This window comes from Morone saxatilis, unplaced genomic scaffold (genome assembly GCF_004916995.1).
Source record: "Morone saxatilis isolate NCDOM2014 unplaced genomic scaffold, NCSU_SB_2.0 Contig10, whole genome shotgun sequence".
Taxonomy (NCBI): domain Eukaryota; kingdom Metazoa; phylum Chordata; class Actinopteri; family Moronidae; genus Morone; species Morone saxatilis.
The window spans coordinates 14,731,893-14,744,263 of NW_023339652.1; the positions used below are offsets into that span (position 1 = coordinate 14,731,893).

At 42.0% G+C, this 12,371-nt stretch overlaps 2 protein-coding genes across 4 annotated transcripts in view; one reads left to right on the top strand and one right to left on the bottom strand.

Annotated features, from left to right (window-relative positions):
- The window catches only part of plxnc1 (plexin C1), a 19,213-nt gene extending 11,902 nt beyond the window's left edge, over positions 1 to 7,311 (top strand). The window contains exons 6-15 of the mRNA XM_035676069.1: positions 121 to 289; positions 1,017 to 1,117; positions 2,360 to 2,435; positions 3,326 to 3,360; positions 3,508 to 3,603; positions 3,955 to 4,118; positions 4,636 to 4,783; positions 4,965 to 5,105; positions 5,186 to 5,260; positions 6,761 to 7,311. Of these exons, the coding sequence (XP_035531962.1) occupies positions 121 to 289; positions 1,017 to 1,117; positions 2,360 to 2,435; positions 3,326 to 3,360; positions 3,508 to 3,603; positions 3,955 to 4,118; positions 4,636 to 4,783; positions 4,965 to 5,105; positions 5,186 to 5,260; positions 6,761 to 6,865 (1,110 nt within the window). The 3' untranslated portion in view covers positions 6,866 to 7,311. The remainder of the gene's footprint in view (positions 1 to 120; positions 290 to 1,016; positions 1,118 to 2,359; positions 2,436 to 3,325; positions 3,361 to 3,507; positions 3,604 to 3,954; positions 4,119 to 4,635; positions 4,784 to 4,964; positions 5,106 to 5,185; positions 5,261 to 6,760) is intronic.
- A 363-nt stretch (positions 7,312 to 7,674) lies between these two features.
- Positions 7,675 to 12,371, bottom strand: part of cep83 (centrosomal protein 83) — a 7,287-nt gene continuing 2,590 nt past the window's right edge. The window contains exons 4-15 of one of the 3 annotated variants that reach the window (XM_035676058.1): positions 11,818 to 11,949; positions 11,441 to 11,692; positions 11,216 to 11,347; positions 10,849 to 10,963; positions 10,426 to 10,570; positions 10,152 to 10,301; positions 9,712 to 9,787; positions 9,477 to 9,631; positions 9,250 to 9,379; positions 8,897 to 9,000; positions 8,437 to 8,626; positions 7,675 to 7,839 (exon numbers count right to left, since the gene is read on the bottom strand). In XM_035676058.1, the coding sequence (XP_035531951.1) occupies positions 7,711 to 7,839; positions 8,437 to 8,626; positions 8,897 to 9,000; positions 9,250 to 9,379; positions 9,477 to 9,631; positions 9,712 to 9,787; positions 10,152 to 10,301; positions 10,426 to 10,570; positions 10,849 to 10,963; positions 11,216 to 11,347; positions 11,441 to 11,692; positions 11,818 to 11,949 (1,710 nt within the window). In that variant the 3' untranslated portion in view covers positions 7,675 to 7,710. Of the gene's footprint in view, positions 7,840 to 8,436; positions 8,627 to 8,896; positions 9,001 to 9,249; positions 9,380 to 9,476; positions 9,635 to 9,711; positions 9,788 to 10,151; positions 10,302 to 10,425; positions 10,571 to 10,848; positions 10,964 to 11,215; positions 11,348 to 11,440; positions 11,693 to 11,817; positions 11,950 to 12,371 lie in introns of all 3 variants that reach the window. The other 2 variants (XM_035676052.1, XM_035676043.1) reach the window with 2 other exon arrangements.

A 12,371-nucleotide genomic window follows, 5' to 3' on the forward strand; every position in this document is an offset into this window, starting at 1 on the left:
CACACACACACACACACTCTAGCAGAAATTCTACAGTCTGTGTATCTGAGTGTGTACATCTCAGAGAAGCAAGCTCACGTCACAGTCAGTTTTGTCCATGTTTCTGTCTGTCGTTTACAGAAGCTGAAGGTGCTGTTTGCAGTGGGGAGTGACGGAGAGGTCAGTGAGCCTCTGGAGGTCAACGCCTTGAGCTGTGACACAGTAGAGCAGGTCAAAGAGAAAATCCTTTCCACCTTCAAGGCCAAGTTTGGATTCCCCTACAACACCCTGCTCAGGGACATATGTATCGGTGAGTAACAGACCAGTGTCTTAAGTCCTGTGTCTTTGAATACATTACACGGAAGATTAAAACCAACAATGACTTTTCCAGATTAAGTCTTGTCTATCGCCGTGTTTCCATATTTTTTAACTGGAGAAGTATTGCATTAGAAGAGGTCGGTGGAAACAGCAAGTTCCAGAAAAAACTTCCCCAATTTCTCAAAAAAATAAGTGCTTAATGGGAGATGGAAAGCCTTTTTCCAAATAAGTTCTGACGTAGCAAACACACAACTCACATGACTGATCAGCTGTTTTCGCTCTGACAGTCTCCTCACAGCTCCTGTGGCTCTCTAATACATCCACAATCGCTCCACGCAGATCTGATGTAGCTTTCCTCACAATAATACATGAAAAAATAGAAATGTCATATTTCACTCGTTTTCTGCATTTCTTTTCACCATTCGACTGATGCTCTTTTCACAGTGCTTATGTAGCTAAAAACACATCAGTTGAGTGCGGGCCTCACACTATTGCACTGGGTGACCTTTTCCTTTATTGTGCAATGTTTAAGACACAGTTCCACATGCACGGCTCATGTGTTGAATCAAATGTGTACTACCAACAAATGTACGGTTTCCTCCTGTTTGAGTAAGATTCATTACAAACTACAGCCCAGCTGTTTAGGAAAATTACTGAGCCTCTTATAAAAAACAGACTATATATTTGTTTAACCACAATTTTTTCCTTTTTCCCACCAGAGTATGAGAAGAATGGATCATTTTTTCCTCTCGAGGAAGTGGATGCGAGCTCAGAGGTCATTGGGGAGGTGACAATGCTCAACACACTTAAGCACTACAAGGTGAGAAGTGAGAGTATTCTCAATTTATATATATACATATGTTCTCATGCAGAAAGTTTCTGTTTGGGTTGTGTTTTTGTGGGGACCAACTGTGTGTTGGATAGAAGATGTTGCTGAGCTGTAACCAGCTTAGGTGTGACAAAAACAGAAACATGCCCACTAAAACACTGCATTTCAAAACAGCAACTGTCAACATGAGAGCAGGGAGGCAGAGTTGAGCCTGTGACAGTTTGCAGAACTTCCCTCTTCTCACTATTCAGTGTTATCATATTCTATGGTTATATAAATAATAACTATAAAAATGATATAAACCTTGCATGACAGCTTGACAAAAGCTGGATTCAAAATGTGAAAAATCGACAATTAAGATCTAACAGGAAAAGGCAACATTGTTTCACATGCTAAAAGACGCAAATAGGAGTGAGAAGTTGCTGCTTTAAATTTAAGAACATCTATAAGGTGATAGAGCACATAGTGCTCTGTGAAGTGTTATACCAAAATAACCAAAGGCGGTAAGTTTTCACTGTGCTGAACACTTTCATACTGTTCGAGGGAATTTAGACTCATTGTTTCCTGTCGGCAACAACAGAATTGAATTTGGACCGAGTCAGTCTCTCAGTGAGAAGAGATGGGAAAGTCTTTTCCACCTCATTTTGTCATTAAAGCTGACAAGAAGAATTTTTATATGGATGAAAACATACTGGAGGAAGAGTGCTTTGTAATGGCTTCATAATAGGATCATTGTCTTATTGCGATACGTGTCTACCATCTATCAGACTTTTGTATCATGGCATGGTGGCCTGGACTGTGTCGGCCATATTGCACCACATGATTAATCTAGCAAGGGACAATACATAAGTGTTGCCGTCTGAGGATATCCTTGTAACACTCAATACTGGGGAACTGTCTATTTTAGCTACAGTACAATTGAGCAAATATAAAGTAAAGAAGTTTTCTGAAGTTTTCTGAAGTTCCTGAAACCATCAACATTCACACCTTTCTTCAATATAGACCTGAGTATCTGGGGGATTTCTGTGGTTGACTGTGGTTTCCTTTTACACACACAAATTATAAAAACAAAACACAGGGAAAGGTAAAATTGAAAGCATGTCTGATGTAAATGGCAGATTTTATTGCTATACCTACAGTGTATATAGCCACTAGAAATGTAGTAATGTTATTACCAAATGGTACATTAACATTTTGATCCTTCTTTGTGTTGGTCTGTTTGTACTGCTGTAGGTTCCAGATGGAGCCACAATCAAAGTGCTTTCTAAGAAAACCCATCCTCCTCTGAGCCCACAGGGGAGTCTGAAGGGTAAGAGCTGAGAGGGAAAACACTGCTGAACACTCGAAGGAATAGTTATGTGAATTATGTGAAACAAGAATTGGATGAGAAGATCAATACAACTCTCATGTCTGTGCGCTAATTACGGAGAGGGGATTAGCTTAGCATAAAGACTGGAAGCAGGTACAAACCGCTAGCACGGCTCAGTCCAAAGTTCAGAAATATGCTGCACTTCTGAGGCTTAGTAAAGTTTATCTTCTTATCTTATTGATTAAACCAAGTCAATACGGTACTATTCATTGAAAATTAAAAATCAAAAGACTGCAGAGTTTACCATCTATTACACAGATACATCTCTAAGCATCAAATGGGTCTAATCAGCATCTGGTACACTTTGTAAGAGCCATTAAAACTGTTGACTATGAGTCCATTCTTGACCTTGGCATCAGCTCAAGGTCCTCTTACTGGCTTTGTCTGAGCTTCCACCACTTCTCACAATCTTAATCAGCAAATGGAACTGGAGTTATCATTGTGTGTCTAAACAGTGCGCCCACATGATTATTTTGTAACAATGTTGATTGGGTTGTTTTTTCACAAAACGAAAATATAGCATAGTGGACAGCATGCAAGCTGTAAAGTGTAACGCATCGTATTGAGCCACAATTAGAACCCGACTTTCACATGTTGCTGTTGAGTGTATTTCCTCCTCCCTGCACTGTGGCCTCTTTGTTACTTTGATGGCCACACTCATATGACACTAACAAACACTAAAATGTACAAATATTTGCATATTGCAAAGGTTGCACGTCACACCTTTTAATAAATATGTAGACAACCAACCAAAATGGTAAATGGTACAAAAGGGAGCTAATTATTTAGCCAATGATCACTGTTCATTTCTGTTCATTGTTTCCTTTTAGATGATGAAAACTTCTCTGGAAAATATTTCCACTTGGTAAGGAGTTTGTGCTTTATGTTTTTATGGTGAATCATTAATCAACTTATAAGACAGGAACATTTTAACCACTACACACTTTCATGCGTGTCGCTGAATATTGTAACATAATTGAGGTTGGCTCATTTAATTGTTCTTTTTCTGCAGATTGATCCTGATGTAGACGAGGACCAAAGAAAGAACCCAGAGAGGAAGAAGTTAAAACTGAAGGAAGTGTACCTCACCAAGCTGCTCTCCACCAAGGCAAGAGGAACCAGTCAGCCTCATTTTACTTAACCATGCACCAAACACTAGCAGAACTGATACCAGTCTCTGGCATGGTTATTTTTTACCACCACCAGTGTTGACGTTGTAGAGGAAGCACAACATTTGTGTTACTCCCACTATATCTACACAGGATGCATTCAGGCACATTGATTATAACTGAAGCAGAAAAATACACCTTTGATCGCATTTAAGCATTTTGGTTTGGTTTTAAACTTGAAATATGTCTGTTGCTGTTCTCTCCCATCATCTGCTTTAACGTTAGTCATTTCCCATCATTAACTATGAGGGACAGCAAACTATCACATTACCTCATTCTTTCTCTTCAAGGTGGCAGTGCATTCATACGTGGAGAACCTGTTCAGATCTATCTGGGGGATGCCACAGTGCAGAGCCACGCACGCTGTCAAATACTTCTTCGACTTCCTGGACACTCAGGCGGACAACATGAAGATCACCGACCCAGACGTGCTGCACATCTGGAAGACCAACAGGTATGGCTGGGTCAGCGAAAACCCTGTAGACAGGAGGACAAGCCTTGATAAAATAAAGTCAGAACAAATAAGATGGCATATATGACCTTGAATCAGTTTAAATCTTAAAGGCTATATATGCTGGAAGTCATACTGAAGCATCTCAGACCAAAACAATGGGACAGAAACTAAATAAAACTCACCAAAACCGTCTTTGTTAGCATTTCCACAGTCTATCCAAGAATCACCAACTCCGGGTTGGTCGAAATAAATCCTTAATTAACCAGGATATATGAGAAAAAAACTGCAGTTTCAGTTGCTTTACTCAGCTGCACGCAGAGACCGGCTTTATAAACAAACCACAGCGAGGCTGCGATAGCAACACAGGCAAAGGGAGTATGACATCATTCTCAGCTCAGGACACCATGACTCTGCTATATCTTTACATAGCAAATAGTTGTTTGCTGCTATATTAATGTTTTAAATCTCGTATACAGAACCTTCAGTAAGCAGTTTTTCTTCCCTGTCGTCCTGTCAGTTTGCCCCTGCGCTTCTGGGTCAACATCCTGAAAAATCCCCAGTTTGTGTTCGACATGGAGAAGACTCCAAATTTGGATGGCTGCCTGTCTGTCATCGCCCAGGCCTTCATGGACTCCTTTTCTCTTAGTGAGACCCAACTGGGGAAGGTAACGTGTAAATTTATTATTACAGTAAATACAGGAAGTCCTGTTTTCTTTTCTTTGTTGAGACAGTAGGCAGAGATGGATTCAACGGTGGGCCGACTGACTCTAATATGAAAGTTTTGTTTTGCACCTATGAATCCGTGAGCTTGATTCACACTATACCTTGAATATTATTGTGTCCCAGCATGCACCAACCAACAAGCTCCTCTATGCCAAAGACATTCCCAAGTTCAAACAGGAAGTGAAGATTTACTACAAGCAGATCAGAGACCAGTCACGCATTACAACCTCAGAGTTCAATGACTTTCTGCAGGAGGAGTCGAAGGTAACGTCCATTTCACTACAAAATCTTATAGAAGTGGCGTGGTAAAGACCAGCAGTGAATGGATGACTGTTTGTTTTCAGAAACATGAAAACGAGTTCAACGAAGCCGGAGCCCTCAGAGAGCTCTACAGATTCATCCAACGATACTTCACAGAGGTTAGACACATTTCCTTCTTCCTACGTGGTACTGGTGTGTTTACATGTTAAGTTCCAAATGACTTTGGATTTTTAATAGGGATGCACGATAATTATCAGTTGGTAATGGGACATTTATGTTATGTATTGTTCCAATAATTAAATAATAAATACATGGTCAGTTTATAATAATTTAATTTGAATTCTTATGCAAAAATATGTTTGTTTGATTTATTGTCAGTTATTTGAAGAGTCAGAGCTGCGATCGTCAATCTTTGTTCACTACATCTCAGCTTTTCTCACCATGAAGTTTGTAAAAAATACAGGTTATGCACTTCTTTTGAAAATACAAAAATTTGAAATGATCTGCTCTTATTGGGATCGGCCACCAGAAGCAATTACTGGTCATCGTATCAGCTGAATAAATCTCCATATCGTACATGCCTACTTTTTAATGAGGAATGAAAGGCTTAGATGATACTAATATGAACAGTGATGCTGCTTCATTTATTATTGCTGCTTCCATCCAGCTTTTCTTTTTAAATAATTTGCAAGGAAACATGGCTGTGTTCCCCTGTTCCATATTAACTTTTGAAAAGAAAATCAAATGTCCTACATGAATTAACCGTCTTGAACCTTTAAATTAAATGAGTTCACCTATGTAACAGCTGTAGAACAAGCTATTTAAAAAATATCTATTTGCAGCAGAGAGGTGAAACGTTACAGCTGATAAGAAATCAGGTCTGCTTCGTGCAGGACAACAAAACCTTTTTTGGTATTTCACACAACCTCATGCAGACGAGTACAAGCTTCTTATTAGAGTAGCTGTCTTTAGGCTGTGAAGGATGTGTGAATCGTTCATCATATCTAAATATACATATACAGAAAAGTGGAGTAGATTTAAAAAAAGTAGATTTGGTAATAAAATATTAGAAGTGTGTTTATGCATGCTGGTGGTTTTTGCTTCTTGAGCACAGCTGGTCATAACTTACCCTCGTTTTATTTGCTGTCTGCCCCGGACTCAGATGCATCTGAGCGGTTGACAGTGGCAGCCAAGAGTGACTTCAATTGCGAAATCAAGTCACATGAGACAGTGTGTGTGTGTGTGTGTGTTTGTAGAGGAAATGAGAGTTCGAAACTTCTGATTTCCCTTTGCTTCGTTTATCAGGCGGTTGTTTCCTGTTCTCGTGTGCAAAACTCTTTATGAGCAAAACAGTGAGGTTTTTATGATGTTCAATAGAAAAGGCTGCATTCTTGAATCCAGTATCACTAATGAGTCTTAAACTGAGTCATACAGAGAATTTAAGAGCTCTGAGCTCAGAGAATACCACTAGTTGTTTTACAAACTGAAACATTTTGTAGTAAAAAGCTCTTTAAGCTGCATGTGTACTCCAGCCTGACGTAGAGGCTCGGTGACTGATATTTAAAGGTGTGTGGAATATATCTCACACCATCGATTGATACATTTTAAATTGATTATGGGGGTCTAATGTCTTACAATACTTTTTGTGTTTTCTACAGATCCAAGAGAAGCTGGACCAAAATGGAGCCCCTACTGAGCTGACGGAGCAACTACATCATGTTAAAAACTTGTTTGATGGACTAAAGAGCTGCTCCTGGAACTGAGCCGCCATCCTTTCACTCATGTATCTATGAACGACACTGTGAGAGGAAGACTCTTCTGATCCTGTCAGGAGAGGACCAAGGGGACTTTTGTCCTGCATGTATCATCCTGTTACTGAAAAAACAGTCTCAGAGGAGCTGAAAGGAGGTGCCAACCATGGCAGTAATTCATGAGTCAATGGGGAGTTGTGCGTCTTCTGTTGGAAACTTTTGGCATTAAACTGGTGAACTCCCAGAGACACTGAAGCGAGGCACATATCACCCGTTAGTATCTTTCCTAAAAGGACACTTTTACCATTTGTCTCTCTATCTGCTGATCTGTCTTTTGTCTGATGGACTTTCATACTGCAGTTTCACAGTGAAAAGCAACTACTTCATTAACTTACACTTATTTGTTACCACACAAAATACACACACAGACACAAATTAAAAACCACAGATAGAAAAAGGCTCATTTTAAATCATTGTTTAAATACAGTTCAGGTAAAACTTGTTCAAGTCTGTATAAACATTGTGCAAATCACAGCCTGCCATGTCTCAAACCTTTGTATCCGTATAAAAACTTTTTTTCCCAGAGTTTAAGAGCAAATGTGTGTAAACAAACCTCTCAATACAGTATCAGACCCTGAGGATGTCACGGTCAACTTTTTAAAAAAGGTGCTGCGGCATTTCAAATTACCCAGCATTACAACATTAGAGAGACACTGATCAAATCCAATCTCATATCTCTTTCAGGAAAAACACCAATAAATAATGCTAAAAACACTGAAGTCCTTGATGTGACACACACGATGACATCCACTCTGTATTTCAGAGTGTGGTCAGTTCAGTGGGAAGTAGTGGGGGTGTCAGAGGTCAGGCTGGTCCCGGTCCCTCTGCACCAGAGATCCCAGCTCCTCCAGCTGCTGCTGCTGGGCGCTTTCCAGGTCCTCCAGCCTCCGACGCAGCAGAGACAGCTCCCTCTGATGCTGCTCCTCCTGCAGCACGGAGGGAAAAACAAGCCGATGTTACGACAGCCTTAGACTACATTGATACACACACACCCTGCTTTCTATTCATTCACACCTCAGTGAATTAACGTCAACCTTTGGTTACTTGTTGGTTTTTCTGTGGTAAAGCTGCTCAGCCTCTCCAGATTGCTCAAACATGCAGTGTGTGGGGATTTTTCACAATGGTTTACCAATCAACCTCAGTCATGTGGGTTTAATTGTATGAACTGAAGCAGATATTTGTTCATTAGTATGTTCAGAAGCTCTGCACTGCACACAACACCTTACACTGCTGCTCCAGTTAGTGCTCTGACATTTTAAGGGATGCCTTCTAACCACCCACAGTAGAGGTGTGACCTTATTGCATTCAACTGTCTCGCTGTGCATGTGTGGGTCTGCGTAGAGAGGGGTGAGAGATTTCATTTCCTCAGAACACAAGCTGTGTTTTGCTGCATTCTGGTCTATTTCCTGTTTCTGTTCTTCTCTTATGATGGATTTTTACCTATCACTGTTTTTTTTAACTACACGGTATCATCCATCTACAACACAGACTGATGCAAAACGCTCACTGCTAGTTCAACTCACCGGTATGTTAGATAGCGGTCCCTCAGACCCCAGGAGGAGGAAGGGCGTGGGTGAGGAAGTCAGGAAGGCGGGGCCGGCACTGTAGGGACCCTGGCCGCCTAACAGGAGGCGTCGAAACTCGTTGTGTCGTCGCTGCAGCTCCTTCAACCGTCTGTTCAGTTGAGCTTGCTCCTCTGAGAAAGACGACCGTCTGAACAGAGACAAAAAAATATGTCAGTGGCTCCCTCGTAGCTTCCTAACTCGTCTTGTACGGTTAATGTCCAACATTATCAGGCCAAAAAGACCCACTTTGTGAGCAACTAAAATTTCAGGTTTGTTGATTTTTTCACATGAGGCCTATCATGTGAAAGAGCTAGGGCAACATGTTACTCAGGGGAAAAAAGCTTTGACCAGTGTGAGAGAGCAGCTCCTGGCAGGAGAACTATTATTTCATTCAGAAAATGAGAGATTTGCAGTTTACTTCTTCGCTGCAGCAGCTTCCAGTTCCAGCTCCTCTATCTTGGCCTCCAGCAGCTGGATCTTGTCCCCTTGTCTCTTTTCTTTGTTCTCTGTCAGCGTTTTCCTCTGTACAACACACACACACACACAGACATATTGAAGAAGTCTCTCTTTAAGAACATGTAAATGTAATGCTAAAAATGAAGCATGAATGGGAAGCAAAGAGACACCAAAATATAATTACTGGCTCAACTGTGAACTCCCACAGACAGAATGCAGATTGTACTGACCCTGTTCTGAAAACATGCATGTGAAGTATTGTGATGCATTTTTACAAACTGAGGAATTTAAAGACATTTTAGGGAGCGGCAGTACCTTCTTCTGAGCCACCGCTGCCCTCTGCAGTTTCTCTTTGACCTGAGTGTATTTCTGCTGCAGCTCAGCTTCTCGCTCCTGCAGCTTGTGTTTCTCCTCCAGCCACTCCACCCGCCGGTCCTCCACCAGCCTGCAGGAGGAACAACACATGGAAAGAGAAGAGTGTTTTCATTGAGAGTGCTTTTTAAGAATAGCTGGTTTATGTGAAGACAGAGCAGTGGACGTACCTCTCTGCCTCGTGTTGGCTCCTCTCAGCCTGGGCTCGGGCCGTCCTCAGCTCCTCCCTCATTCTGTCCAGTGTTTCTTTCAGTCGCTGGTTTGTCTCCATCAGCTCACTTTCAGAGTGAGACAGTGTCCCCAGCTGGACGCCCAGTTCCTGGTTCTGCTGTTGGGTGAAACAAATCCTATTTATTTCAGGCACTCCCCATGGATGGTTTTGATTGAGGGAGTTGATTGACTTACCTGCTGTAGGTCAGCGACCTCTGCTTTCTGTCTCTCCAGCTCCTCGAGCTGGGAGCTTTGCTGCTGTAGTTTGGTTCTGTAAGATACAAAATAATTCCATTAATGATTTGTGATGATTAATGCTGGTTTTCCTTAAAGCATATAGAGATTAAATGACATGCCATCACAAAGAAAAGCTCTTTTCCTTGCCTTTCATTTTATTTCTCCTTTTGTCTTGCATAAATGGGGAGCATACACACATAACTGTGCCGTCATTGTCGCTAAATAAAAAGTCTAATATTGACCCTATTTATTTCGAGCAATTGACCACAAAATGGGTTTAAGTATGGAAGCATGAACTGAAAGACAATGTGACATCATAATAATGACGATGTCTGGTCATATGCAATGCATAATCTCATTTCCTGTTCGCCTGTTGTAAATTTAGTAAAAACCTGAACCTCAGGTTCTGCAGCTCCCTACGGGCTGACTCCTCTCCATGTTGGGTGCTACGAAGACGCTCTTCCCATTCCTCCTTCTGAGCAAGGTCTGTAGCGTCCTGCAGTGCCCTCTGCTGTTCCAGTGCAGCTATATGGTTCTCCAATTCCAACCTAACAACATAAAGCAACAGAAAAACCTCTCAAATTAAAGTGTACACCAGCTGGGAAAACAATGAGAAACACAGAGATTAGCTGCACAGACGTATCAGAAATGAGGCTTTTAGGCGATTCTTACTTTTCCTCGTGCAAGGTGGCAGTTTTGCGGAATTCCTCCTCACGGGCAGACTGCACCTTCCTGACCACCTCCCTCTCTTTCTCCATCAGAACTTCCTTGTGTCGCTCCACCGCAGCCTTCAGCACCTCCACGTCCGCCTGCAGACCTGAGACACACGAGGGGTTAAACAGGTTGATACACACTGTAAAAGTGTTCTTCTTAGAGGCACATGATGCTTATAATCTGTGAAGGTTTGGACCAGTTGATAAATGTTCGTATTACTTCTTATTTCTTAATTGATCTTGGGAAACAAACCAATGGATGTGGACGGGGAGGACTGCATACAAAAGGAGGTTTGAGAGAAAAAAAGAAATATAGAGCAAGTATGAGTGTGTGTGTGTGTGTGTGTGTGTGTGTGTGTGTGCGTGTGTGCAAGATCCATACCGTCAATCTGCCCCTGCAGTGTGTCTCTCTCCCTCTCCAACTCCCCTTTAGAGCGGGTACACTCCAGTTTGATGCTGGCCACCTCCAGTTTGTGTGAATGCTTCAGGCTTTCAATCTGAGAACCAGAAAAACACAAACACATGTGTGGGTACTGAGAAATGATCTCTAAACACTGAACCAGGTCTGACTGGATTGTAGCCACAAGTTTATTACCATGAAACGGATCTAAACAGTTAAGACCAAAAAAAAAAAAAAAACACAAAAAACCTTTCACTTAATCTGGCATGGAAGCCCAGACAGTGCTCTGTAGTGACTTGTATAATGACACTACAATTTTAAAAAGGTCAGAGGTCAGAGAGCAGTGTACCTGGCAGCTGAGGGAGTTGACCTCTCTCTCAGCTTTGTGCAGACGTCCTGTGAGCTGGCTGTTCTGCTCGTGGCTCAGATGAAGCTCGCTATCCATCCGTTCCAGCTGCAGGCGCAACGACTGACGCTCCGCCTGTCACACCAACAACCAATCAGATCCAACAATCACCAAAAACAAAAACAAGATGAGTCCAGTAAGGTGACAACAGGAGTGCTGCTGGCTCACCTCTAGAGACTTCACCGCAGCCTGAGACTCCGTTAGCTGTCTGATCTGGATGCGTTGGACGTTCTCGGCCTGTTGGCCCGAGTTCTCTTTCTGGGCGCGAAGTTCAGCCACCTCTGCCTCCAGGCCCTTCAGCCGCAGGTGGAGCTGGGCTTTCTCCCTCAGCAGGGTCTCCACTCGTTTCCCATCACGCAGTGGGTCTGAACCCTGGTACTGAGCCACCAGCTCCTCCTTCTCCTTCTCCAGACGAGAGATCTGACAACAGGAAGTTTAAATTAGCGTCTACTTTTCATTACTAACGACAACTTGATGTCACACTGGAATTCGATTAAAAACAAATAAACGACTGAAATGTCGACCGACCCCACAAACAAACCCACCTCAGCTTCATAGCGGATGCTCCTCTCCTCCAGTATACGAGCGTGTTCTTCTCTCTGGTGGTCAAACTGGGACTTGAGAAAGGTGCAGTCATATCGCAGCTTGTTGTACTCAGACCTGTACTTCTCTGTCTCCTAAAAAGAACCACAAGTACGCAGGTTAGCCCCGAATCATTGAGCGGAGGGAGGGAGCAATCAAGTAGCGAAAATGCAAATGAGCTGCTATCTCCTTGAAAGTCTTTGAAATGATTTTCAAAAGGCCATCAATGCTAATCTCTGGACCGTTGCTATGGACTTAATATTCACAGCTGCCAACGCCAATTTACTGCAGGTAGAATTAAGTAGAAGCCGTTTACAGCTGTTCATTCGTGTACATTTTAACAACAAATTCCATAGTTACATAATCAAATACAGTAAACACTACAAAACATTCTGTTCAGTGTTATTATTTCACTGTTTAGTGTTTTCATATTAACGCTGCATTACATTATATGGCTTCCTGTCAATCATACCGACTCCCACAGCAAGTTTTTCATTATTTATCTTTTATAAGCTAC